Genomic DNA, 27,549 nt, shown 5'->3' with positions numbered 1-27,549 from the left:
GTCCCCATCTTCTCTTTTGTCCTGTAGGGCCAGATAACTTTCTATACCCCTTTACCTGTATTTCTTATTTCCTAATAGCAAGAACAGAACTTGACAGTTGTTCCTAAAACTTTGAGTTCCAGCTTCTCTTCATCCCTCCCTCTCCACCCATTCCCTCTGGAAGGCAAGCAATTCAGTATAGGCCATATCTGTGTAGTTTTGCAAATGACTTCCATAATAGTCGTGTAAGATTAACTATATTTCCCTCCATCCTATCCTGCCCCCCATTGCTTCTATTCTCTCTTTTGATCCTGTCCTTTCCCAAGAGTGTTGACTTCAAATTGCTCCCTCCTCCCATTACCCTCCCTTCCATCATCTCCCCCCACCCTGCTTATCCCCTTCTCCCCCACTTTCCTGTATTGTAAGATAGGTTTTCATACCAAAATGAGTGTGCATTTTATTCCTTCCTTTAGTCGAATGTGATGAGAATAAACTTCATGTTTTTCTCTCACCTCCCCTCTTTTTCCCTCCACTAAAAAGTCTTTTGCTTGTCTCTTTTATGAGAGATAATTTGCCCCATTCCATTTCTCCCTTTCTCCTCCCAATATATTTCTCTCTCACCCCTTAATTTCATTCTTTAAAGATATGATCCCATCCTATTCAATTCACTCTGTACTGTGTGTGTGTGTGTGTCTGTGTGTGTGTGTCTGTGTGTGTGTGTAATCCCACCCACTACCCAGATACTGAAAAGTTTCAAGAGTAACAAATATTGTCTTTCCATGTAGGAATGTAAACAGTTCAACTTTAGTAAGTCCCTTATGACTTCTCTTTGTTGTTTACCTTTTCTTGCTTCTCTTCATTCTTGTGTTTGAAAGTCGAATTTTCTTTTCATCAAGAATGCTTGAAAGTCCTCTATTTCATTGAAAGACCATTTTTTTCCCCTGAAGTATTATATTCAGTTTTTCTGGGTAGGTGATTCTTGGTTTTAGTCCTAGTTCCTTTGACTTCTGGAATATCATATTCCATGCCCTTTGATCCCTTAATGTAGAAGCTGCTAGATCTTGTGTTATCCTGATTGTATTTCCACAATACTTGAATTGTTTCTTTCTAGCTGCTTGCAATATTTTCTCCTTGACCTGGGAATTCTGGAATTTGGCCACAATGTTCCTAGGAGTTTCTCTTTTTGGATCTCTTTCAGGTGGTGATTGGTGGATTCCTTGAATACTTATTTTGCCCTCTGGTTCTAGAATCTCAGGGCAGTTTTCCTTGATAATTTCATGCAAGATGATGTCTAGGCTCTTTTTTTGATCATGGCTTTCAGGTAGTCCCATAATTTTTAAATTGTCTCTCCTGGATCTATTTTCCAGGTCAATTGTTTTTCCAATGAGATATTTCACATTATCTTCCATTTTTTCATTCTTTTGGTTTTGTTTTGTGATTTCTTGGTTTCTCATAAAGTCATTAGCCTCCATCTGTTCCATTCTAATTTTGAAAGGAGTATTTTCTTCAGTGATCTTTTGAACCTCCTTTTCCATTTGGCTAATTCTGCTTTTGAAAGCATTCTTCTCCTCATTGGCTTTTTGAACCTCTTTTGCCAATTGAGTTAGCCTATTTTTCAAGGTGTTATTTTCTTCAGCATTTTTTTGGGTCTCCTTTAGCAAGGTGTTGACCTGCTTTTCATGCTTTTCTTGCATCTCTCTCATTTCTCTTCCCAGTTTTTCCTCCACCTCTCTTACTTGATTTTCAAAATCCTTTTTGAGGTCTTCCATGGCCTGAGCCCATTGAATATTTATTTTGGATGTTTGGGATATAGAGGCCTTGACTTCTGTGTCTTTCCCTGATGGTAAGCATTGTTCTTCCTCATCTGAAAGGAAGGGAGGCGATATCTCTTCACCAAGAAAGTAGCCTTCTATGGTCTTATTTTTTTCCCTTTTCTGGGCATTTTCCCAGCCAGTGACTTGACTTCTGAGTTTTCTCTCCACCCCCACCTCATCTCCAGTTCTGCCCAGCTAGTGTTTGGGGTCTGAGATTCAAATGCTGCTTCCCAGCCTCAGGGCTTTGGGTGGGGGCGGGGCTGCTATTCAGTGTCAGATTAAGTTCAGGTGCTCAGGTAGGGGCAGGGCCACCACACAGGGCTCAGTTCCCTCAGGGGGTTTATGAGGAGACCTTCAACAATGGATCCTAGCTCCTGCCTGCTTTGGGAGCCCCTGTCTGCTGCCACCCGAGGGGGGCTGAGTTACGGAGACACCCTACTCTCCTCTCGGCCAAAGAGTCCCTATCACTGACCTTTGGCACCTGTGGGTAGAGGGACCTGTGCAGCCCCTGGAGATTCTGTCCCTGAAGCCTACTTGGATCTGCTCCCCTTGGTGTCGTGCGGCCAAGGCAGGGCTGGGCTCTGCTCCAGGTCCTGTGCACGATGGAACTTTCGCGTTGGTTTTTCAGGTGTCTCTGGAACAGAAATCTCTTCCACTCTGTTGTTCTGTGGCTTCTGCTGCTCCAGAATTTGTTGGGAGTTCTTCTTGACAGGTATTTTATGGGATGTGGGTTCAGAGCTAGCATATGTGTATCTTTCTACTCTGCCATCTTGGCTCCTCCCCCCCATCTTGGCTCCTCCCCCCCAATCTTTTCTTATACCACAAGAGTATTCTATCACAGTCACATGCCACAATTTCTTCAGCCCCCAACTGAAAATTCCCAGGAACACTTTAGCCATCCAGAGATCCCAGGTCTAAGAAAACATACTGCAAAAAATAGAAAGCAATATTAATTCTACAAATGAGCCACAATCAAGATTACATACAATTTAGCAGCCACCACTACCAAGGAGCAGAAGCTTGGAATGACATACAGCAGAAGGCAAAGGATAGGCTCTTACAGCCAAGAATAACTTATGTGATAAAACTGAATATATTGCTAAAGGAAAAAATGAACCTTTAATGAAATAGAATATTTTATTCCTAATGAAAAGACTAGAGCAGTGTATAAACTTTGACATTTAAACACAGTAGTTAAAAGAAACATAAAAAGTAATCATGAACATGATAAAGGATATGCTGCTATATACACACAAGGATAAAGCACTTACATTCTAATATGAATAGATGATACATATTTCTCTGCTGAACTCTGTCATCCTCAGGGATCAGAGAGGGAAACTAATTAGACCCAAGCCCAGAGAATGGTTGTATTTTGATGATCTTAAGAGAATGGAAAGAGAGGAGAAGAGGAATATACTAGGGTGGGGAAAAGCAGTTTAGGGAAAGTTATCCCACATAACCAGGGTGTGTAAGTAGGCATCCATAGAAGCAAGTAAGAGGTGATAGTTGGCGATTTGATTCAAACTCGTCAAAGAAAGGAAGAATACAACATGGAAATGGGAGAACAGAGAAGAAGGAATTGGTAGTAGAGTAGTCTAAAGGAGGTATCAGCCTTAAAAAAATAAACTCCAAGGATGTACATAAATATCTACAGTTTTTTTGAGGTGGCAAAGAACATGAACCACAGAGGGTGCCTATAAATGGAAAAATGACTGAATAAGGTATGGTATATAAATGTGATGGAATATTGTGCTATAAGAAATGATAGAGATGGTTGAAGAGAAACCTGGGAAAATTTCTAGATCTAGGAGAACAATCAATAGAATGACAGTACTATTGTAAAGACAAACAACTTTGAAAGAATTGGGAACTTTGATCAATCCAGATACCATCCCTGATTTCAGAGGACTAATGATGAAAAAAAATTCCAGATATACAGTTAAAGAATTCAGAATGCAGAAATATGTATGTATACATATTTTATATTTTATTGTAGTTTTAATTATATATTATGATTACAATATAATTATTATTAAATTATGTATGTGTTTGTACAGGAAGGTCCCATATGTTTTGAAGGCTACCTTCCACATGTAGCAAGGGAGTGCTCAAAGGGAGAACAGATGTCTCTATTTTCTTCTCTCCCCATCCTTCTTTCCAAGGGAGACTTTAACTCTTATCAGGAGAGGAAGCAGGATGTGGATATAATCATGATTATTTTGGGTCTTGTTATTAATATGGTTAGATATATTCATAGTTTTATGAATATTGAACCAGTCATACATTTCTACTATAAATCCAAATTGGTCGTATGATATAATCTTTGCAACTTGTTATTGTCACCTATTTGCTAATATAATATTTTAAGTGTCTATGTCACTGATTATTAGGAATGTTAGCTGATAGTTTATTTTCTGTTTTAATTCTTTGTAGATTAGGTATCAAGACTATATTTTTATCATAAAAAGAATTTGCTTAGAGTATCTTTTCTTATTTATGTAAATATTCTTAAAAATTTTTGTATAATGTTAAAATTAATTTTTCTTTGAATATTTGATAGAATTCACTTAAAATCTGCCTGGTCTCAGTTGTTTTTTATCTTGGGAATTCATATTTAGTTTGTTCAGTTTCTTTTTTCTGAGACTGGGTTGTTTAAATTCTCTATGATTTATTCTATTAATTTAAATATTTTTATAAATATTCATCCATTTGTAATTACATTCTTTATTGCTTGTTCATTTGTTATTTTTCCTTTTATGTTTCCTTTTATTTTTCCTTTGATGTTTAGTAACTTATTTTCCTCTTTCCTTTTATAATGTCAAGTTAGATAATGGGTTATGTATTTATTGCTTTCTCAAATAGTTCCTTAGTATAAATTCAATATATCCTCATAGCTTTCAATTAGACTGTGCTTTGATTTTTTTCAGAAGTTTCTATTTTGGTGCTTTATTAAGACTTTCTAATTTCTTTATTTCATAGATTTTTAAAAAAAAATTTGCATGTCCAATTAGTTGATTTGTTCTTTCTCAATTTTGTTGATGGAAAAGTTATTCAGATCCCAATAAGGAAGATCTAATATGAGAAGAGGGCCAAGGACAGAATTTTGGTAGGCACCCACAGTTAGTGAGCGTAAGCTGGAATAAGACCTAGCAAAGAAGATCGAGAAGTAGTGGTCAGATAAATAGGAAAAACCAGTTACAAAAGCCTTGAGAGAAGAAAATATCAAGGAGAGGAGGGTGATTGACAATTTGCAGGCTACAGAGAAATCCAGAAAGATCAGCATTGAAAAAGTGTCATTAGATTTACCAGTTAAGAGATCATTGCCGTTGCAGTTAGATGATGAAGTCAGAAGCCAGACTTCAGAGAGTTAAGAAGAGAAGAAGGGAGAGGGTGAAGAAAAGAAGGGGAGGAGAGAGAGAACCCTGTACTTCTGTTTTCCTGTTCACCTGACCTGCTTTCGAGCTCACATTTCTTGGATAAGATCGTTCCTAATTCTGTTCCTACTTCAGGCCTTACTGTATATCTGGCCACTTGATTCTCAGGTCCTGCAGCTTAGCAGTTGGCTTGACCCTCTGGATCCTCCAGACTCCAGCATCATTATCAGATCTCTTGCTGCCCTGATGCACCTCGGGGCTCACAGACCTTGCCAAATGCCCAGTCAATGCACCCATCAGATTTGGGGGCCTTTCCCTGTGTTATTACCTGGACTTTCTTTTGTTTGCTTTCTACTTCATTATACAGTGATTTTCTTGAGAGTGACAGTCATCTCACTTTTGTTGTCTGTAGGGTTATAACAGTGTTCAGCACACAGAAAATGCTTAACAAGTGATTTTTCTCTTTTACGAATTCATATTTACATGAGAATACTTGTTCCTGAGTTGAAAATATACCAACTCTGTCATCATCAAATAGCATTAATTTTTAAAGCTTCTTTCCAAATCATTTTCATGAAACATCTCAATTAATTTCAGGTTGTGATTATCATGAGAATTTTTCCCCTTTATATGCTCATGAATGTAAGTGTGTGTGTCTGTGTGTGTGTGTGTGTGTGAGAGAGAGAGAGAGAGAGAGAGAGAGAGAGAGAGAGAGAGAGAGAGAGAGAGAGAGGGAGAGGGAGAGGGAGAGGGAGAGGGAGAGGGAGGGAGGGAGTGTGTGTGTAAGCAATGAGTGATGGGTCTAAGTTCCTTTCTGTTTAGTATCACGCTGAATCTCTTCCACATTCCTTTGACTTTAAAGGAATAGGCACATGGAAAAGACATGCAGCAAAAAATCATTTAAAAAATATACCTCTCATCTCAGTTTGGAGAATCAGGTAGAAAAATAGCTCCGAGAATTAAAAATAATTAGCAATAATTGAAATGGATTGCTAATTGTTGAGTTTAACACAGGATAGAAATAATCACAGATGGCAAATGGAGGCAAATACTTGTTTTGAAAATATGAAGCAATCATTCAAGGATATACATATATATGTATATATTGATAGCTGTAGCAGAACCGTATACATGTTAACAATTATGGAAGAGTTATATCAGACACAAGCCAAATGTCAGGCTCAAAGACTTTTAGAAGTTTTGTGCCCTGATGTTCCTAATGCTGTGCTAAAAGTAGGTGTCTCCCAATCTGTGAGTATTGAAAAAGGGAGATGTTGCTGATGTCCTAGCAGTCTTGGAAGTTTTAGAACCTTCCTGTCCCAAAGAGAGAATCCTGTGGTAGGAAAGGGAAGAACATTTGCAAAAGTGGAGAATTGGAGGAGTGGCCTTTGTGTGAATAAAAAAGCGTATATTAAGCTAACGCATTAGGGATATAAAAATAAAACCAAGATAGCCCCTCCTCTCGGAGAGCTTGCATTCTAATGGGGGAGGTTCAGTCCTGCAGCAGGTAAAAAAATCCTTTGACCCTTATGTCTGTTTCTGACATTGAATAATTTGACTGTGTAAAAGATTTTGTGTAAAAGGTGGGAACCTTTTCTGGGATCTCAGTAGCTGCGACTGCTGGATTATGGCAGAGGGGCTGAGGTGGAAGTGGAATAAGTGGTTTGGGTGGGGTCAGTGGTAGGGTGGCTGTTAATCAGTGAGGTCAGTGGTAGGTGGTAGTTAGTCCTGGGACAAGTGGTAGGGTGGCAGTCAATGGTTACTATGTGGCTGCAAAGGTTGCTCCTTGGACAAAACCTGATGGACCAGCTCAGAAGGAGGACAGATAGCTTGGTGGACACTGATCTTTTTGGTGCTCTGAGCAAGAGTCTTCAGCTTCGTCCATTTAGATCTTAGGGGAAATGGTGTCAGTAAAGGTAGAGGCAGTTTGACCTGCCAAGGATAGACTGTCTCCTGGATCTCTTTCAAGGAGACTTACTTCTTGGTAAAAATTTTAGTCCCTGGGATTCAAACCTGCCACTGCCACTGAATAGTAGCTAACATTTGGAGATCTATGTAAAAGTAATTTCACTTCCAACAGTTGTGTCTTCTAATGTAAAAGGTAAATTGGTATATTTGCCTAAATATTAATCCCTCATATTTTCACTCAGGTTTTCTGCCATGCTGTATATATGTTTTCAGTCAATCACGACAGTGCTTTAATTAAAATTTTTACTGTTTTACTTAATAATATCTTTTGTGTTTGTCCAGCAATTTTCTGTCTTGCATTCTGCATTAGAAATTTTCCACTCTTGGGTTATAAGTATTAGTTTTCTAGAATATTATGCTTGTTATTCAATAGAAAATATTTCAAATTCTCATGTTCCTAGTGTATAATACTGAGGACTAATGCCGTGTGATATGTTTGGAATGTTAAAACGATGAAAGAAATAAAATAATAATTCATTTTTATATCATTTTAAAGCCTAGAGAAAAGCTTATTATATGATTGTTGGTTATAGGGGAATAATAGGGGAATGTAGATTATACAAATGTTATTATCTTCATTTTACTGATGAGGAAATTTATACTCACAGAGGTTGAGACTTATAGCAGTTACAAAGTCCGTAAATGTTGCAGCTGGAACAAAACCCCAGGCTTCTTAGAGCCTCTGAGTTCTTTGCTCTTTTCATGACATCATTCCTCCTTTCCAAGTCTTTTGTTGTTGTTTCACTCATTTGGGGTTTTTTGGCAAGGACGTTGGAGTGGTTTGCCTTTTCCTTCTCTTACTCATTTTACATATAATGATGGAGGCAAACAGAGTTAAGTGACTTGCCCAAGGTCACAGAGCTTATAACTGTCTTAAGACCAGATTAGAACTCAGGAAGATGAGTCATCCTGACTCCGGTCCTAGAGCTCTATCCTTTCAGATTTGGATTGAACTAGGTAGTGGCTGATGGTCCCTTCCAATTCTAAAATCTATGATTCTGTGGTTCTGGGAAGTGTGAGACTATAACAACATTTTCAGCTTTTGATACTTATTGAATTTGATTGCTTTATTATTATTTTTCTCATTTATCTATCTACTGGTTAGATTGTATACTTGTGTATATATCTTTTGTACCTTATTTAAATTAAAGTATTATTTTTGATGATTCAATTGATGTTAGAAAACACAGTAGAACAAGCCTCTTCCCTTTAATGCTATGGTCTTCCCTCTATCAATTACCTCATTTATTCTCTATATGTCATTCCTACATAGTTGTTTGCATGTTTGTATATAATTTCCCTTATTAGACTGTGAGATTTAAGAGAGGAGAATTTTTTTTTGCATTTCTTTGTGCCCTTGGTGCTGAGTACAGGGACTGGCACACAGTAGAAATTTAGTAAATACTTGTCAACTTAACTTATTTGAAATTATTGTAAACTCCATTGTTAAGCAAAGGAGTGAATGGAGCAGTGTTCAGTTTAACTTCATGTAAAAACACCCCACTAAGATTTCCCTAATTTCCACACACTAACAAACCTCCTTGTAAGCCTCTTTATCTGACAAATTTTGTTGGTGAAGAAAACTAGATGTACTTGCTGTGCCAATATTAGTAATGATCCTTTCTTTCAAGAGGGAGCTTACAAATAAGGAAATATCCATTTGGTCCCATAGCCCTTTAACTTCCTCTTCATGTTTGGTAATTTCATATTCAGTGTTCCTACCTTCTGCTTTCATAAGCACTGTAAGCTTATTATGTGGTATTTAGAACCTAAGAAATTTTAAATCATTCAGCTACTTCACTCTCTACACTCTGCCATCTAACCCAAGTCTTATCCATGTGTGGTTGGGAGAGAGAGACTAAGTTTCATTGTTTTAATTTCAGGTTTGAAAGCAGAGTTGCTATTTCCACTTGTGCAGTGTCTTCATTTTAGAGCCAATCTTATTTGTCTTTGCTTGGGCATATCCTTCCATAAATCTCTTATTCCTCTTAATTATAATGACTCTTCACTTTCCTTTTTTTTTTAATCACTTATTTCCCCTTTAGTGGAAACTGTGGATAACGGCACCACTGGCATCAGAGAGTGTTCTTGTGGCTTCCCTCAACAGAGTCAAAGCTTTCAAATGGACCAGAACTGATAGTTGCAGATTATAACTTGAGAATCACTAAGAAGGGCCAACCAATCAATAAACATTTATTAAGCACTCACTATGTGCCAGGCCCTTTGATAATCTTTGGGGATTAAAAAAAGACAACTCCTGCCTTCAAGGAGCATCCATTCTAATGGCAAGACATTATGTAAAGAAAAATGACTGTGTGTGTGTATACATGTGAGTGTGTGCATGTGTGCGTGTGTGTGTGCACATACCAGAAGGTAGCCTTCAAGTAGAAGGCTATAGTAGCTGGAGGGCACGGTGTGAAGGTTAGGCAAGGTCCTCGTAGAAGGTGGCATTTGGACAGTCTTGAATGAAGCTGCTTATTCTAAGAGGTAAAGATGAGGGAGCATATTCCAGACATGAAGGCCAGATGATTCAAAGGCACAGCGATGGGAGAGGAAGTGTCCTGGGTGAGGAGTAGCTAGTAGGTCAGTATGGCTAGATCAAGGAAAGCATGCAAGAGAGTCAAGTGTAAACATTTGGAAAGACAGGAAAGTGTGCAGGTTGTGAAGATCTTGAAATGGCAAGCAAAGGACTTTGTATCTTATCTTACAGTGACAGGAAGTGACTGAAGTTTATTGAGTGTTTGTAGGTGGGGGTGGGGGTGGGCAGGGTAGTGACATGGTCAGAAAGATGCTTTAGGAAAATCACGCTGACAGTTGTGTGGAGGATGGACAGAAGTGGGAAAAGATGAGGCAGAGGGACTAATGAGAAGGCGGCTAGTACAATATTTCACTCCGTAAGTAATAAATACCTGAACCAAAGTTGTGGCAATATATAAGTGAAGAAGAAGAGACATCTGGATGGGAAGGTAGAAGCGATAAATATGCCTGATAAAATCTTTTTATTGCAGATTCACTCACTTGGCTTTATAAGCAACTCTCTTAAATATATTTAAATAAAACATAAATATCATTGGAGGGTACATAACAAAATTGTTTACATCTTCATGTCAGGTTAATTGGCTGCATTCCTCCTATAAATATTTTTCCTCATGCCTGAACGCCTTGCTTTGTATCTGATGCCTCTTCGAATCGTTGTCTGCCTTCAAAGCTCAGCAGAAGTTTCCTCCCACAAAAAGATCCTTCCCCAACTGCTAGTGCCTCTCCTCCAAATTACCACATCGATGGATGTATGCTATTATATATACAGCAGGCCATGGATTTAGAATGGAAGGGGTGGGGGTCAAAGGCCATGTAGACTTTTGTTTTATAGATAAGGAGACATGTCCACAGATATTGAGTGAAAAGCCTAAAGTCAAGCAGGCAGTTAAATAATAGAGGCAAAATTGGGATCCTGGTTTTCTGACCCTACACTACCATGCCACCTCTTATTTCTCCCAATGAACGATCAGATCCTGGAAGGCTGGGAGCTTTCATTCTTGTCTTTGGAACCCTGGTGCCCAACACATGTACTTAATATATGTTTTATAATTGGTGGATGAAGATTGAGATGTTTATCTGAAAGAAAGGGAGTCTTGCTAAGGTGAAGAGTAAGAAGGAGGGATGATTTTGGAGTCTTTAGTAGTATCTAGAGGCATAAGACCTACAGGGGAGCTCTGGGTAGCCAGAGGACAAAAGGAAGGCTCTGGGTATCTGTCTCCAAAGTGGCAGAAAGAGAACCCTGGGAAGTGGCAGAGGATGGCAAGAAGGAAGGTCCAATAACACTTTAGAAAAATTTTACCTACTATTCAGTTTTGCCAAAGGAAAAATAAAATGGAAATATATGTTGTAAATTTAACTCCTTAGGTCTTGCAATTTTTTTTATTGATCTTCTTTGAGTATCTTACAGAATCTGTATATTTTTAAACTTTAATAATTCAGATTATAGATATGATATGCAAAAATTATAAAATGAAATTTTGTTAAAGCTTAGCACAACTATATTATTACATTATTGCACTCATATTTTTCAGACACTGTACCGTGACAAGATAATGGTTAGCATGGGAATAAAGATAACTGAGTTCTATAGCTGGCAGAGTTGAATTACATACTAGCTGTGAGGATAAAAAAACAATTAAATTTGCTTTTAACTGTCATTTAAAGATTCTTTCGTATTTGTAATCTAAGTAATTGGAATTTTAAAAATTTCAACTACAAAGTGTCATTTTGCAGATACTTTTGATATTTGGCTATATATCCCCCTAAAAGCTAAGGGATAATATGGATAAGATCATAGAAAGTAAAAAAGATAAAAACGAGAGTTTGGTCGGTAATGTAAAACTCTTTCCTTACTAAACCTACCAAAGCATATAACTGGTAGTAAACCAATGGATTTGAGCTTCATCTTATTGTCCGTGGTTCATCCCATGGTGGAGGTGTTGAATGGACCACATAGCAGGCAGGAAACAATGGACAGACCAGAAGGATGGACAGAGAGAATAAGGACCTGGAGTGTTTAAAGACTCTCTATCAAATCTTAAGAAAAAATACATTTTAATTGCACTAGGAAAAGTAGAAATAACAGCAGTCTACAGGGCTTCTAAAACTTTTTCCATTCCTGGCCCCTTTAGCACTTCTTAAACTGTGGGTTGAGACCACCCACTCTGCACCATAGTGGATAGCTTTTGATCTGCCTCAGTCCATCATTTTTAGTTATCTTTTATCTTCCATACGAGCTGTTGAATATATTTATTGTGGTCCTCTGGACTTTTAAAAGAGAAGCAATCTTGATAAGCTTATAGACTTTTGAGAAGAGCATATTGATTTTAAAGCATTTGTTTGTATCTCATTATACTGTATGTTTTACATAATATTTTTAAAGATTAGGCTAAAAGCTGAATCCCTTATGTTACCATTTAATGTTAAGCTAAACGTATTGTTGATTCTGACTTTTTGTAGGTTATTCGTAAGGGATGGCTAACAATCAACAACATTGGCATCATGAAAGGAGGATCCAAGGAATATTGGTTTGTCCTTACTGCAGAAAGCTTGTCCTGGTATAAAGATGATGAGGTAAGGAAAGTGGTTTCAGCTTGTGTCTTATTAATATCATTGTTGTGTGAACACGCTCTAGAAACCATTGGTTCTCTCACAGGCAGATTTATGCTTTAGTTTGCATTTTACAAGGAAATAGATGTTTCTTCCACAACTTTTCATCATTAAAATATGTTCTGAATTTCTCTTGCTGTTAAATTACATTGAGACAGTATATCGTTTGTTTGTTTACTTACATGTTGTGAGAAAGTAGGAGTTTGGAAATTTAAGGCTAATGAAATCAATATTCATTAAAACTACTAACAGCTAAAAAGATGTCAGATCAGAATGAGAAAGCATAAGATGGCTTCAGAATAAAATAGCAACCACCACAAATATTTTTTAAAAAATATTTTGATGCTACTTCTTAGGTATATGCCTTATATATGGTAGGTTTTTAAAAACCTAGGCCCAAATAGCCGTCAAGGGCTATTTTGACAATACTAGGTAGATATTTTTGTAAAAGTGATTTGGAAATGTCATGCCATTTCTAATAATATACACATAGTAGTGATAATTTGGCATTTCTGGTACCTAAGCCTGGCATGGAAATATGATGATACAGTAAAAAATTGGGATCTTCAGTTATATATAAATTTTGTCAGCTCTCTCTGCCCAAGGCAGAGAAGCTAATAAATTCTTGGCTTGAATTAATAATAAACTGAATCTTTTGAAAGGAGGAGGAGGGCCAAGGGGAGCTGCTATTCTGGACCTGATTCTGAGGAACTTAGAGGAATTTGTTATTGAAGTAGATATTATGTAGATATGGTAGGGAAGTGATTCATTCAACTTATGATTTGTGACCTAGAAGAGAAAATCTGGGCATTGTATGAAACCTTAGATTCTGGGAAAGCAGATTTCAAAGGGTTCAGAGAAGGTTTAGTTAGAATCTCATGGACTACAATTCTTCCAAGGAAACCTGCCAAGGAGGGGACAAGTAGCTCCCAAGACTGATATTCTGCAGGTTCAGTAAAGAGGAAAGAGTGAGCAATCAACAGGTGTAGATACAGAGGTATCTCATCAAACTTAGATTTTTAAGACATGGATAGAAGATGGAAACAAGAGGCAGGGAAGAGGAATAATCCCATGGGAGTTGTGTCAAGAGCAGTAATTTAGGATGAACACAGACTGTCAATAAATGATAAGAACAACTAAAGCTTAGCTTGTTTTTTCCTATATTGGGGGAAGAAAGATGAACAGCAAAAGATTGCTTAAGGTGGGTGGGATGATGATAATGTATGACCAAGAAAAAACCAAACTGTTTCAGCTGTTATTTTGTATCCATTTTCTCTGCCAAGGAGAAAAATCTTGGGACTAGAAAGGATAGAACAACAATATAAGTAAAGGAGATGGCAAAAATACATCTTTGATGAATAGATGCTATAACTTGTCCAGTTGAACTATATTTCACAGTGATGAAAGAATTGAGGAATGATATGAGTATGGTACTGTTAGTGGTTGGTGAAGGATTGTGGCAAATAAGAGAGGAACCACCGGGTCAAAGAAAAGCAAACATTGCCCCATTTCTTATGGGAAAATGAAAGAAAAAATTAGTTCACACATTAGAGGCCAATGAGTTTGGCTTAAATTCTAGACACAATTCTAGCACTCATTTTAAAAAGTGTTATATTCATTCTGAAATTTGCCCCCCCCAAAAGAATACTTCTACATACAAAGTGAATAACAAGATTATGTATGAAACTGTGTATTTAAAAGTATAGTATAAATTCAAAATATCACTATCACAGTAGTCCTACTTGTTTCCACCTGAACTTTCTTATTTTTTTTCTTTGCATTAAAAACATGCTAAAATGACCCTCTTTCCTTTCTTCTTTTTTTGGATCCTATCTGTGGCTCTTTTCTATTCCTTGAATTTCATCCTCTTCTCAAATTCCAAAAGAAAAACACAATCCTTATAATAAATAAGCATAGTCAAGCAAAATAAATCCCTATATTTAGCATTTCCAAAATGACATCTCATTCTGCACCTTGAATCAAGAAGTGGGCAGCCTCTGCCAGTCCTTTGAAGTTGTGGTTAGTCATCACATTGATAAGAGTTCTTGGCTTTCAAAGTTGTTTTTCTTCAAAATGTTGCTGTTACTGTATAAATTGTTCTCCTGGTTTTATTCACTTCACTCTGAATCAGTTCATACAAATATGAAACTATTCCTTTAATTGTTTCTTATGGCATAATAATATTCCATTATAATATTCTATATATTATAACTTCTTCAGTGATTACACAGTTGACAGAACCTCCTTTGTTTCAATTTCTTTGCTACAACCCAAAGTACTCCTATGAGTATTTTTGAGGTATGGGTTCTAGTTTCTACTTTATTTGATATTTTGGGGGGCATAGTTCTATAAGAGGTATCATTGGGTCAAAGGGTATTCATTAACCTAGTTCCAAATTGCTACCTAGGGTGCCAGACCAATTCACCAGTCAACCAAGAAGTCCCCAGGGTCTGATGCACATCACTAATGGGGCAGTTTTTGAATGGCCTTAAAAGGAAGCAGTAATTACCAAGAGCCAGGATATGTTAATGAACAAGTCAAGCCAAAACAACCTCTTTTCTTTCTTTTTTATGGAGTTGCTAGATGAGTAAATCCAGGAAATTCTGTAGATCTCGTTCACTAAGACTTCAGTAAAATATTTGACAAAGTCCCTCATACTATCCTTGTGTTCAAGAAAAAGGGAAAGTCAGTAAGCATTTGTGAAGGACTACTATGTGCCAGGCACTGTGCTAAGCTCTGGGAGTAGATGTATAGACTGAATCAAATGTTATTAGATTAATTCAGAAAAATTTGAATGATCAAAAGAGGTCATTAATAGCTAATCATCATCTTGGAGAGGGTATTCATTGGAATACCTGTGGGATCTGCCCCTGTTCTTCTGCTTAACATTTTCAGCAAAGATTGGGATAAAAGTACAAATAATATGCTTATAAAATATCCCCAAAATCTAAAGTCAGAAGGGATAGCTCAAATAATTAAATAATGGGTAAGTATGAAAAAAGATCCCAATAGCCTAGAATGTTGGACATAATCTAAGAAGATTAACCTTAATAGAAAGAAATGTAATGTCTTATGTAGGTTAGAGAATTAACTTTGTCCATTTGTCCATACAAAATTCCAGGAGAGGCATGATGCTAGATGGTGAACTATATGAGAAAGATCTGAAGGATGTTGGTGGACTGAAAGGGGAATAGGAGTCGAGTGTGGCATGGCTGCCCAAAAAGCTAATGAAATCTCTGGCTTCATTATTTTTGTTTTTACATGCTATAGGCATGGTTGCCTTCATTTCATTATTTTTTTAAGTTTTAAAATTTATTTTAAATTTAAATACAAACTAAGAAAAGAGAAAAAAAAACATCACCATGTGCCCAGCAGAACATGAGAAGATTCAATTGAAAGCAATAAATTTCTATTTCAAGAAAACTTATATAGTAAACACTGCACATTGTATTCAGAGCTGTCCAGCTTCACTTTGCTTCCTTTGTAGGTTTTCCTTTTGTTCTTTTCTGTGCACAAATAAAGACCAACAGACAGGGCTTCCAACTGTCTGGCCATTATATACATATAACCAGAGACAGAAGCACCAACATCTGGGTTTTCAAAGCTGGGGTGGGGTGGAGTGGGCTCCTTACATTATACTCTGCAGGAAGTAATAGACGTCTTCAAGCTTTTGAAGGGCCACTATGTTCCCCTTGTCACCAGACACCAGAGTGAGGAACAATGGATGAAAGTTGTAGAAAGACAGGTTTAGGTTGAGTAGAAGGAACAACTTGATTGGAGCTATGTAAAGGGGTCATGGGCAGCCTCAGAAGCTTTCTCCTAGTTTCTCTCACTTCAGGTCTTGGAGCAAAGACTTGATGACATCTTGCTAGGGATGCTGTTGAGGGGACCTTTGTTCAGGAAGCAGTCAGAATGGATGGTTTCTTCAGTCTTTTCAAACAGACATTTTGTGATTCCTTTGGGAATGTTTTAGCATATAGGAAAAAGAAATGTTTCTGCTACAAATCACACTTCTCCAAGCTCTCAGGATTGGCCTGCATGGGAAAGTGTCCATGCTAAATTTCTAATATGTATATTATTTCAGCAGTTTTGAAGAAAAGATATTTTTCAAGACTAGATTTCATAGTTTTGCATTAGCTTCATCCCTGTTTCTCAGTCATTCCTTCCTTCTCCTCCTCATTGTTAGTCTTTTCTATGATTTCCCCACTTAGCAAGAAAATGTAAACATAGACAGACTGCCATGATCACCAAACACCCAGGCTTGAAAGAGAAGCAGCCCAGACTCTTTGATCTGTTATTTGCTTATATTAGTTATTCGAAGATTTTGTAAGTTTTAATATTTGAAATATTAAATGGATTTTTGAATATATTTTTATCAAAATTACAGTATGTATCAATTGGGGGTTAGAGCATTGTCTTGAATACTTTCTTGAATACTTGAATACATTCATTGTCTTGAATAAAGTAAAGAAAGTTTTGGAAAGGTTTTGTTTTCCCTATTTAATCTTCCTTAATCCTAATTATGTCACAATTTTTCTCCAGTTTCTCTGTTTACATATGTGCATTTATATAAACATACATTTTAATAAATATTTCACAATTGCTGAATTGGAAATAATATGTTAAATTTCTTTATATTTATGGTTGCCAACTTGTAACTCTCTTGTTATTGGTTGAGACATATTGTCACATTCTTTGGCTATAACCTAACAGTTGAGGTAACTAACAATAATAAATTGCCAGAAGATTCTGGGGCCAAACAGGAGAAGGTAGGACTATGTAGTGGAAAGAGTTCTGCATTTGGAGTTGGATGACCTGGTTTTGAATCTTGGCTATGCCAGTTAGTAGCTGTATGACTGCCCAAGTCAAGTAGTCCCATCTGAGCTTTCTTCTATGAATTGGAGATAATAATACTAGCTCTACCTTTTTCATAGGATTGTTGTGAGGAATGCTTTGTAAATCTTAAGGTAGTGTGCAAAATACATTGAAAACTTTAAAATGATGTATGTGTTAGCCATTATTATTTAACAATAATAAACCAAAATGGTACCAGTAAGGCACATGGTGCAGGCGTTGTCCTAAAGATACCACAGGCATCTTTCATTCTATAGGTACCCAATTTGTGATGGACTCAATCAGATGAAAGGGCTGGCACTAAGGCAATCTCAACTCCAATTTGTCTGAGTTCCACAAAAGTTGCTGTCTATTGCCTTTGAATCTGCCTTCCTTCATGAGATGGGGATCTCTCTGTTTGTGTTGTCAGTGTAAGGGGGGCGGGTCAAGGAGTTCTGCCTTTCTCTTTTTTGGGGCCTAGATAGGAGGATGTTCCTACACTCCCTATCTGAACAGAAGAGATGGCTTATTTCTACCCCTTGGTTAGGAGGAGATGTAAGTCCTTACTCATAGCTGGTTGGGAATCCAAAAAGACTGGGAGATGTGATTATGATGTTCTGAGTTCAAACTCAGAATATACTTTCTCATAGAAATAGTACTAGAATGATCGTTATATCCTATAAAACTAATAATGATGTATTTCAGCTATATTATGGGCTTAATAGACTATTGTAGATTGTCTTAGGGGCCTAGCTAACATTGTTTTTATGGAAAATTGCATTTACTGCTTATATATTGGGGATCAATTGTACCTTCTCCCCGGAGCATGTATTATACCTACTTCATTGTCTATGAACAGTATTTCTATATTGCAATGACATCACAACAGTTATATCTTCCTCAAGTAACTAAAATAAGGACAGCAAATATGCCATATATCATATGTCACTAATTTTTATTCAGGGATTCATATTGAACCCTTATTTTTTCTATATTTTTCCTAGACTCCAAAACCAATTTTTAGGAGACTGGAGAATATGTAATTAAAAAAATGACAAGCATTTATTCAGTACTTACTATGGATATGCCAAGTAGTGGAGCCACAGAGACCATAAAGAAATTGTGTCTTCTAGAAGTTTCCATTTCATTGGGTGTACCACATGTACAGGGATCAGTAACCCAAAGTAATTGAAAAGGGGAAGAGCCTATAGTGCAGGATGGAATCTTTGTTGAAGGCAGAACCCGAGCTGAGGCATTCTCAGGATTCTAAGTGTGAGTGAGAAAGTAAAGAGCAGGCAAGGCTTAGACGATCAACTCTTAGGAGACATAGAAGAGGAAGCTATTTGGGCGACAGATTGTATGTATATACCCCATACACACATATGTATAGATATAGATGTAACACACATACGTACACACACAAACAAGGAGTTTTCAAATGGTATCAATGGATTATAAAACACATTTTTGGTATATTTTTTAAATCATCCGTTCTCAGACTTCAAAACAGGGCTATTTAACTGGAAAGAAAAACAATCTAACAAACAAAAAACTGTTTTAAAAAATCTACTGTTAGTACAATGTATAGAACACTGAACTAGGAGTTGAGATATGTATCCCTCTGGCCCTATCAGTAACTAGCTGTATGATCATAGGCAAGTGACGATGGCTCTGAAGTTTGGCTTCCTCTTGTGTCAACCAGAATAGGAGAACTTTCCAATCTTTCTTACAAGGATATTATGAGGCTTTAATGAGATAAAAATGGGAAAGCGTTTTGAAAATTGGAAATGTGATTTTTGCTCTTGCAAATAATACTTGCCCTTGGGGCAGTATTGATTCTTTAACCCACAATTTCTTTGATTTTCTGGACCTTTTCATTTCATATTGAGAGAGGAACAAAAGCTGGAAGTTAGGGCAAGAGTCCTCCACATAGAGTAGGATGGGGAGTGAGGAGAAAAAAACATCGGTGTCAGCTGCCATCATCCTCAGTGAGATTTCCATGCTTTCTCCTACTACCATTTGTAACTGTGCTTGGTTAGCCTCTATCAGTGATGTAGTTTTTTATCCAAACTAGCAATAGGGAAAACAGTGGTGTAAATGAATAGTTCTCTTAAGGTGAGTGGCAACTTTATAGTAATCACACCTTTTAAATAACCAACTAATAGTTTACTTCCTTTAGCTGGCTAGATGTAGTCAACTAGATTTTGGATTTTAAGCCAGATAATCTCTCAATTATGGACTATGTTGTTGAAAATCCAGTAGATTTAGATTTTAGAAACCTGCGTTTAAATTCTATCTCTTCTGCTTACTGTGTAATATTGAACAAGTTACTCTATGGGTTTGAGTTTCCCCATATGGAAAATTAAGAGGTTGAATTAAATGATCCTTGAAGTCCCATCAGTCACTAGATCTTGATTTCTTTTATCTATAGCCCACACTTCAAATATCATCATTGTACATTGTAATAACATTGTTTCTTTGTTACTACTACTTTAGCTGATCTAAATTAGTGGTTTTTGAAGTATGTTTTATGCAACTAAAGAGTTCCTAATGGTGCTTTGAGAAAGTCCTTAAGAAAATATGATTATCTTATACCAGGATTTTGAGTTATGAAGAATAAAAAATAATCCACATCACTTTACAACCTAAAAAAATTTAAAACTCATTTATCCGAAAGGAATAGAAACGGCTCTCTATTAAAGAATTGTTACTGAAGTTATTTAAAACCAAAGAAGGAAGCATTTTGAAACCCATAATTTCTTTAGCTACTTTGTGTGATTTTATGCTGAGATGACAGGTAAGGGATTTAAAATAATTCTTGTAACCTTTCTGTTAGGAAGTAGTTAGGTGGCTCAGTGGATAGAGCACCAGGCCTGGAGTCAGGAAGACCTGAGTTCAAATCCAGCCTCAGACACTAGTTATGTGATCCTGGGCAAACCACTTAACCTCTGTTTGCTTAAATCTACTGGAGAAGGAAATGACAAACCATTTCAAGAAAACCGCACGGACAGTAGGGTCCACAGGGTCACAAAGATTCGGACATGACTGAGTTACTGAACATAAACAACCTTTCTGTTATGGACTCGAAGGCCACTCGTTTGCTGTATTTTGTTTTAACATATATCTTAATATCTTCCTAACGTCTTGCCTGTGACTTGAGTCTTCTCTTTCTTTTTCATAATAAAACTTTAGTATTTTGAACTGGTTAGGAAGGCTTATCTCAATAAGGGAAGGTCAAACAATCAAAAGATAAGCATTCCTTAAATGCCTAGTTATATGCCAGACACCATGTTAAGTATTGGAGATACAAAAAAAGGTAAAAATAGTCCCTGCACTCAAGGAGCTTATATTCTGGGGGGGGGGCAGGTGGGGAGGTAGGAGAGGTTAGCATCTATCTGCCTAAGTAAGAACCTGTAAGATATATATGTGCAGAGTGGAGGGGAGGTGATGTTAGAGGAAGACTGGGAGCTTGGGGGACCAGGAAAGGAGCCTGTAGGAGATGGCCAGTTGACCTGACTCTGGAAGGAAGCCAAGTCTAAGAGGTCTAGGTGAGAAGAGAGTGTTTCAAGCATGGGGCATGGCCTGCACCTAGTCGCTGAGGTGGGAGATGAATGCTGTATGTGAGGGACAGGCAGCCCCCCAGGACGGCTGGAACACAGAGGAGAGTGACCTGGAAGGAAATCAGAAAGACAAGAAGAGAGGAGCTTATATTGGGTCCCAGAGATAATAGAAGGGCACCAGAATTTACTGACTTGGAGCGAAGCTCAGCAGACCCAGGGTAGGGTGATGACATGTTCAGATGTGCGTTTTAGGAAAATCACTTTGGCAGTTGGAGAGACCCAATTCAGGAAAATCAATGGATGAGACTGGACAGAATGTGTGAGCGGAGAAAAGAGCACACATAGAAGAAATGAGGAAATAAAAAGGATGATATTTGACATCGGGTTGTGTAGCCAGGCTGAGTAAGAGTAAACAACGTGTTTGAATGGGCTTTTACTGTTATTCACTCATGTCTGACTCTTTGTGACCCCACTTGGGGTTTTCTTGAGAAAGATGCTGGAGGGGTTTGCCATTTCCTTCTCTGGTTCATCTGACAGATGAGGAAACTGAGGCAAACAGGGTGAAGCGACTTGCCGGGGATCAGGTAGTTTTATTACTTCCAAGCTAATTTCTAACAGAATATTTCCCAGTGGAATTTGGGGAACTCTTTTTTAAAATAGTCATTTATAATTAGCACTAATTAATGCAGGAGCAATTGGCATCCTAATAAATAAACACTTTAAACACCAAGGAGAGCAGCCTAGTCTCTTTCAGTGTTATTTAATCATTATTCAACACACCCTTTCTTTATAAAAAAAAGATAAACTTCATCCAATGATTCCCAATGAGTGAAGTCTGAATTAGATTTTGATGTGTTTCTTAACAGTCTAGAAAGTGAGCCTCAGTTATTCAAACAAAACTGTAGATGGTCTTTCTAAATGACTTAGGAAGGTTTCACATCTACATTTTTCCCCCTTAGTTTCTTATCATGTTCATAAAAAGGAGAGCTGTTTATTGCTTTACAGATAACAGAATGCAGTCAGCTTTGCCTGTTTAAATTCAAGTATTTCAACATTAAGTTGGTAGCATAAAATCTGTGTATTAGCACTCATCAAGCCAAATTGCCTTCTCTGAGTTGTTGAGTTGTATGGGAACAGTATGGTGAGACTAAGACTTTCTGAATTTCTCTGTTTGCCAGAGTACATGGGAGGTAACCTTAGAAGAGAAGACTGTTAGAAGACTAACAGTTGTTGGGTTTTTGAATCCTTTTGGTATAGCTCTATACCAGATTTCCAGTATTATGTAGGAATTGACAGAAATTTTATTTTCATAATTTTTAATATATTGCTTACGTGTTCTGAGGTCTTTTATTTTTGAGGTTTGTAAACTTTGTTAGGAACAAATATTGAATCTATAGGGAAAAAACAGGTGTTTTGTATGTCATAATTAAATCTAACTGTATTTTATCTCTTGCATCGACTGCATAAGTAAGAAGACTGAGAATATAACTAGCAAGAAAAAAATCCGCTCCAGAATTAACTGATACACATCATTTTTGCTACATTTGCAGCATAATAAACCAATCTGAATTTGTCCCCTTCTGAGACAGCTATTTAATATAGGCAATGAGCAGGGAGGGGGCTTAGGAAAAAGTCAGGTGGAACAGGATGTAGTATAGAACATGGTATGCATTTGTGCCATGAAAGGATTTGGAGCTCAGGCTAACTTTATTTTAAAATATCAGAGTAAAATTTGAGAGAAATTAGATAGCCTTTCACCACACATAAAACATGAATTTAATATTATAGACTGTCATTGTTCTAGGAAAATAGGTTTTAATATGTATATAATATTCAAAAGAAGTCTGTGAATCATTGTTGACTCCTGAGTCCTCAATCTTAGCTTGAATAAATATTTGTGATAGGCCAGCAGAGAAGATGAAAAGTTATAGTACTACTCTGATGACAAAGGCATACTCAGAAGGTTTTAGGGGAATATAAACAGAGGCATTTCAAGTGGAAATGCACTAACCTCATGCTATTAAAGAAAATCCAAAAAACCAGATTGAAATAAGGACATTTTCTGGATTTGGACTCAAAAAAGTCATGAACTCAATTTTTGTGGTTTGAGGTGTTTGGATAACATGAAAAAGAGATTACATGCTTCCATGACACTGATGTTTACCCAATGTTATTCTTATTTGTAACAATGACAACCGTAATTCTCTTGGTAGGAAATAAGATGATAGAGCTAGCTTTCCACATGATGTTCCCAGGCGATCCACACTATGATAACTTATCATTATATTATGTCAGCTCCTATTCCTGTAGAACAGATTATTGTTGTTTAAACAAGAACTCAAGCAATTTTATGCTGACAGAACGTTAAAATACAAAATTTTATATCACTCTAAACATTTTAAGTAGTTGTAATCAGCGTACACCTATCTTAGGTTCTGTGTCTTTCCCCACTCTTTCACTACAAATATTGCCATGCACTGATGTCGTTTATACACCTACCTTATCGATTTTTGTTGTATTAAAATGGCTTTCCATTGTTTTACATACTGAGTTTCAGTCTGTTTCAAATGAGATGAAAGTACCTGCCAAACCCCATCTCTTCCCAATCCACAACTCAAAATGTAGTCTCTAGTAGGAGGAGAAATATTTTCCTGGAAAATTAAATTTTAAATATACGCCTCAGACTCATTTAATGATTTTTGAAAATAAAAGACTAAGGGTCATTTTGCAAGCATTTTCATAAACCCAGAATGCCAAAAATGCAGATATGAAGTATATTGATGATTAAGAGCAACCACCTTATACTTGATAATCCTAACCATATGGTTTGAGTAAAGATCCTTCACATTTTTAAAATGAAAGCTGTATCCCTTGGCCAGTACATTCTGAATGGATTATCACTTTGATATTTATCAAAAGATTGTAGAATCTTGAAGTTAGAAGGGAAATTTTGATATCCTTCAACTTTCCTTTAGAATATAGTCTTTTCCATTTAACCTAGAAAATGGAAGTTAAGATTAAACTGTAGCCATGACTTATTTACTATTTTATAGTGATTTATCAAACCTGAGAAACTTCTCTTTCAGGAACTTGAGAGAGAGTTGAATGTACGCATTTCTAGAAACTGTAGCACACCAAGGCAAAAATGGAATAAATTCAGAGTTTTAGTCTTAACTCTGGAATTTCCTGTCTCCCTAAAGTTGGTCTCTTCACTTTCTTACTTGGCTTTTGTATAGTCCTGAGAGTTGTTAAGTAACAGGTCAGAAGAGATTGGATTTCAGTTTTTAGTAGAGTGATTCCTTATGTGTTGCTTTTATGGAAGAACTTTGAAAACTTTACATAAAGCACTTTGAATTGACCATTGATTTCTAAATGTTCATTAAAGCATAAAAAAAGACATACTTTGAAATGTATAATTCTAGGATTCTTTTGGAGTCTGTGGCTTTTATGATAAAAAAAAAAAACAAGCTTCATAGCCAAGTTTATTTAGGAGCATTTCAATTTAGTTGACAATGAATTTTCTTATAGTTAAATTTCAAGTTTTGCCCCATTGACTATTAAGAGCAAAATATTAATTCATATTTTAATCTGTTTGTTTTGAGCTCCTAAAAGATTCAGGTGCATTTTTTTTTCAAACAGAATAACATAATCATAGAATTTGGGAGCTGGATGGGCTTAGAAATTATTTAATCCAAATCCTTGATGAACTTTGTCAATGCAATTTGCGTTTTAGTTGAAATGAAAATTCAAAGTGAAAGGTTTGAATATTAAATCCCTAGGAAAATCTAAATAAAATTGGGAGGCTTGAAAGGTTCCTCATTTGTTCCCTCCACACACACACAAAGCAAAAACAAAGCAAAAACAAAAAAACCCCGCAACTTTTTGTGACTCAAAAAACCCAAACAAACCAGAAAGAGATTTGTTAAAAAAAACCAACCAAACAAAGGGCATACAAATCAAACTTGACAGAGCCCTGTTATGAGAGACTACATCACCTTCCTTTGTTTTCATGGTTTATACACAGGAGAGCTCAAATTATTTGACCTTTGGTTAATAAATATTTCCTGAAGTTTAGACAATCCCTCAGACCTTAAAAATAAAATATACAGTTCATTTCCATTTATATCCAACCCTACCCATTCTGAAAGTCATGTAATATGTTTGAATGCTTACAGAAAATGGGAGCTGTTTGATCCAAGAAAATATTATGGTCTTCTCTACCCTCAAATTACAGTAAAAGTAGATATTTGATGGGAAAAATACTAAGGTAATAAAACTATAGGTATCATGAGATGGAAGAATATAACATTTTATTTTCCAGCTTCTATTGTGTTGAAACAAAAAGGGGAGGAATAATGGTCTTAATAATTCTGGAAATATTAACATATTACTCTTTTCCCTAGAATTCATTTGGCTTTGGTGATAATACATTAATCTGAATTTCCTATACCTTTGGGCCACTCTCCTTCCACCTTATTTTGAGCTATTTCCAGAGGGAAAAAAAATCATTGCATAGAAAAAAGATTTATTAATTTATGGAGTTATTGGGTAAAATTGAAGGAATCCTTCATTCACTCATTTTTCAAGCATTGGGCTGAAACATCTTTTGTTGTCTTGATTACAGTGGTGCTGCAAAACCGTGTACGAATAAAAATTCATGGTTAGTGAATTAATAATAACAATTAGGAAAAGAGTACTATAGAAAGCACAGGAAAAATTTCAGAAATGGGTTTTATTATATTTTGTAAGCACCACTCATTTTACTTTGGGTGGGTTTCAATAGTCTAACCAAATGAAATAATAATGAAATAATATTAATGATAATATTCATACACACATGACTTAAGTACTGAACCAACAGACTGAAACACTCAACCCTCCCTTCCCCACCCCACACGTCTGCTCCCCCTTTTTGGTTGTAGCTCTTGGTGTAGATGTTATAGTTTGAGAGAGCTGCTTTCATTGGCTGGTTGTCATTCAGGCTGGGTTGTCATGTGACTGCCTGTCTGTGCCTGCTGTACAGGTGAGAGGATGTTCTGCACAGCAAGTGTAGACAGGCAGACACATGACAACTCCGTCCAGCCAGTCCCTTGGTTCCATCAGGGTTCCTTTGCTCATGGGCAGATACAATCAATCTGTACCAGTCCAGATTGGGGGGATTTTTTAAGAAGGAGAGGGAAAGGGAGAAAAACACACAACAAAATTAAACTTTAAAATATTATGGAACTATTGAACAAGTGAGACTTTTGATTTTATTTAAAAAATTCACGTTTATACATTTGATCCAGATATACTAACATGAATGTTGAGGATAACAGAAGCCTCACTTTGAAAGCTTAGGGGGGGAAAACCAAACAGAGGGTTTATTTTTAAATCCATTTCATGCTACAGCTTGCTCACATGCACTCATAGCACAGAGAAATTGAACCAGATGTTTTTCCTCTTCTTGTAAACACTGCATATTTTAATACCAAAGTTAAAGATAAAAGCTATGTTTACACTTAGTTTGTAGGAAGAGATAAGTCCCATAATCTTGTCTATGAAAAAGAAACTTGTCAGTTAGTTGGAAATAGACTTCTCCAAAAAGATCAACAAATGTATATTTGGCAATCCGCTGTCCCACTTTTGTATATAATCAATTTACTTGAGGAATTGCCAAAGGAACATAGTTTACCAATATCTCTGAAAGCAATAGCAAATAATTTTCATTTTTTTCTTTTCTTTAAAATATAAACTTTCTAACTGTGCATGTGGTAAATGCAATAGAATAGCTATTAAGAGCTTAATTTATGCATGTCTCAGTGCACTGTAGGGTGTGTCCCAAATCAGAAATTATAAGCAAGTACATATTTTACCTAAGAGTGCTCAGAATTTGTCTTGGGCACTGTTAGGGCAATTCTCAGCTATGAAAAAGGGTCATAAAATCTTAAAGGAACTCATGATTTAAAATTTCTTTTAAAAAATTTAGAAGAAGGCACCTCTCTTTAAGTTCTGTACAGGAATTAGTGTTCATTTTTTATAAATAGGTATTTGCTCAATAACACCCCACTATGTCAAATCTTATCATTTATTCATGCTCTGATTACAAATGAGTAATTTTGATGTATAAGTGACCATAACTTCTCCATCCCTCCAACCATCCCTCCACATCCTTCAGAAATACAACTCTCAGCTAATCAAAACCCCCAAATAATGGGATTTATTATGAAAGTGAGAGTTCTATTTCCCAACGTGACCATTTGGGAGGTTTTCTACGAGAACTTTTAAATGCTGACAAAGGCAAAGGAAGCCAGACAAAAGTGCCTTAAAAAGTCATTTGCTTGCACTGTTTATCTGAAACAGAAAAAAATCACAAAGTACAGTAGATTTATAATTCTATTGGTGAGAAAGATTTAAACGAACATATTTTAATTTATCATTTAATCCTGTTAACTGTAACAAATTAAAGGAATGATATAGCCTGAAAATGACAATTAGAACCTTTGAGAATTTGTTCCTCTGTAATATGAAACAATTCTCCAAAATAAAGCTGAGAACCTTGAGCATGAAAAAATTAAATGGGTCTTTTTTTTTAAGACCATCATCAGTGTATGATGTAGACTAGTAATTGAAGTTTGTTTTTAGGGATTAAAAAATATTTAATGCAGAAATACAGTTGTGGCTTAATAACAAGTTTTTCTCCCAACATGTACTACTTGTTGATTTTTAGTCCCAGCTGTAATATATACATGTAACACCACAAAAATATTTCATATATATATATATAAATATAATGTTTACACATTCACTTGATATAGAGCTGCACTGTAAGCTCTTCAAGTACAAAATGTTTTGGAATATTCTTTCTGACTTGCATACTACAGGATGCAT

The 27,549-nt window shown here is 36.4% G+C and overlaps 1 protein-coding gene across 7 annotated transcripts in view; it reads left to right on the top strand.

Annotated features, from left to right (window-relative positions):
* The window catches only part of DNM3 (dynamin 3), a 626,037-nt gene that overhangs the window by 294,372 nt on the left and 304,116 nt on the right, over positions 1–27,549 (top strand). For all 7 annotated transcript variants that reach the window (XR_011975664.1, XM_072648609.1, XM_072648608.1 and 4 more), the window contains one exon: positions 12,137–12,250. Coding sequence is in view for 6 of the 7 variants with exons in the window: in XM_072648609.1 (XP_072504710.1) it covers positions 12,137–12,250 (114 nt within the window). In the remaining variant the exon portion in view is untranslated. The remainder of the gene's footprint in view (positions 1–12,136; positions 12,251–27,549) is intronic.

The sequence above is a fragment of the Notamacropus eugenii genome, chromosome 2, assembly GCF_028372415.1.
Source record: "Notamacropus eugenii isolate mMacEug1 chromosome 2, mMacEug1.pri_v2, whole genome shotgun sequence".
NCBI lineage: Eukaryota > Metazoa > Chordata > Mammalia > Diprotodontia > Macropodidae > Notamacropus > Notamacropus eugenii.
This window is presented reverse-complemented; position numbering and strand designations above follow the sequence as displayed.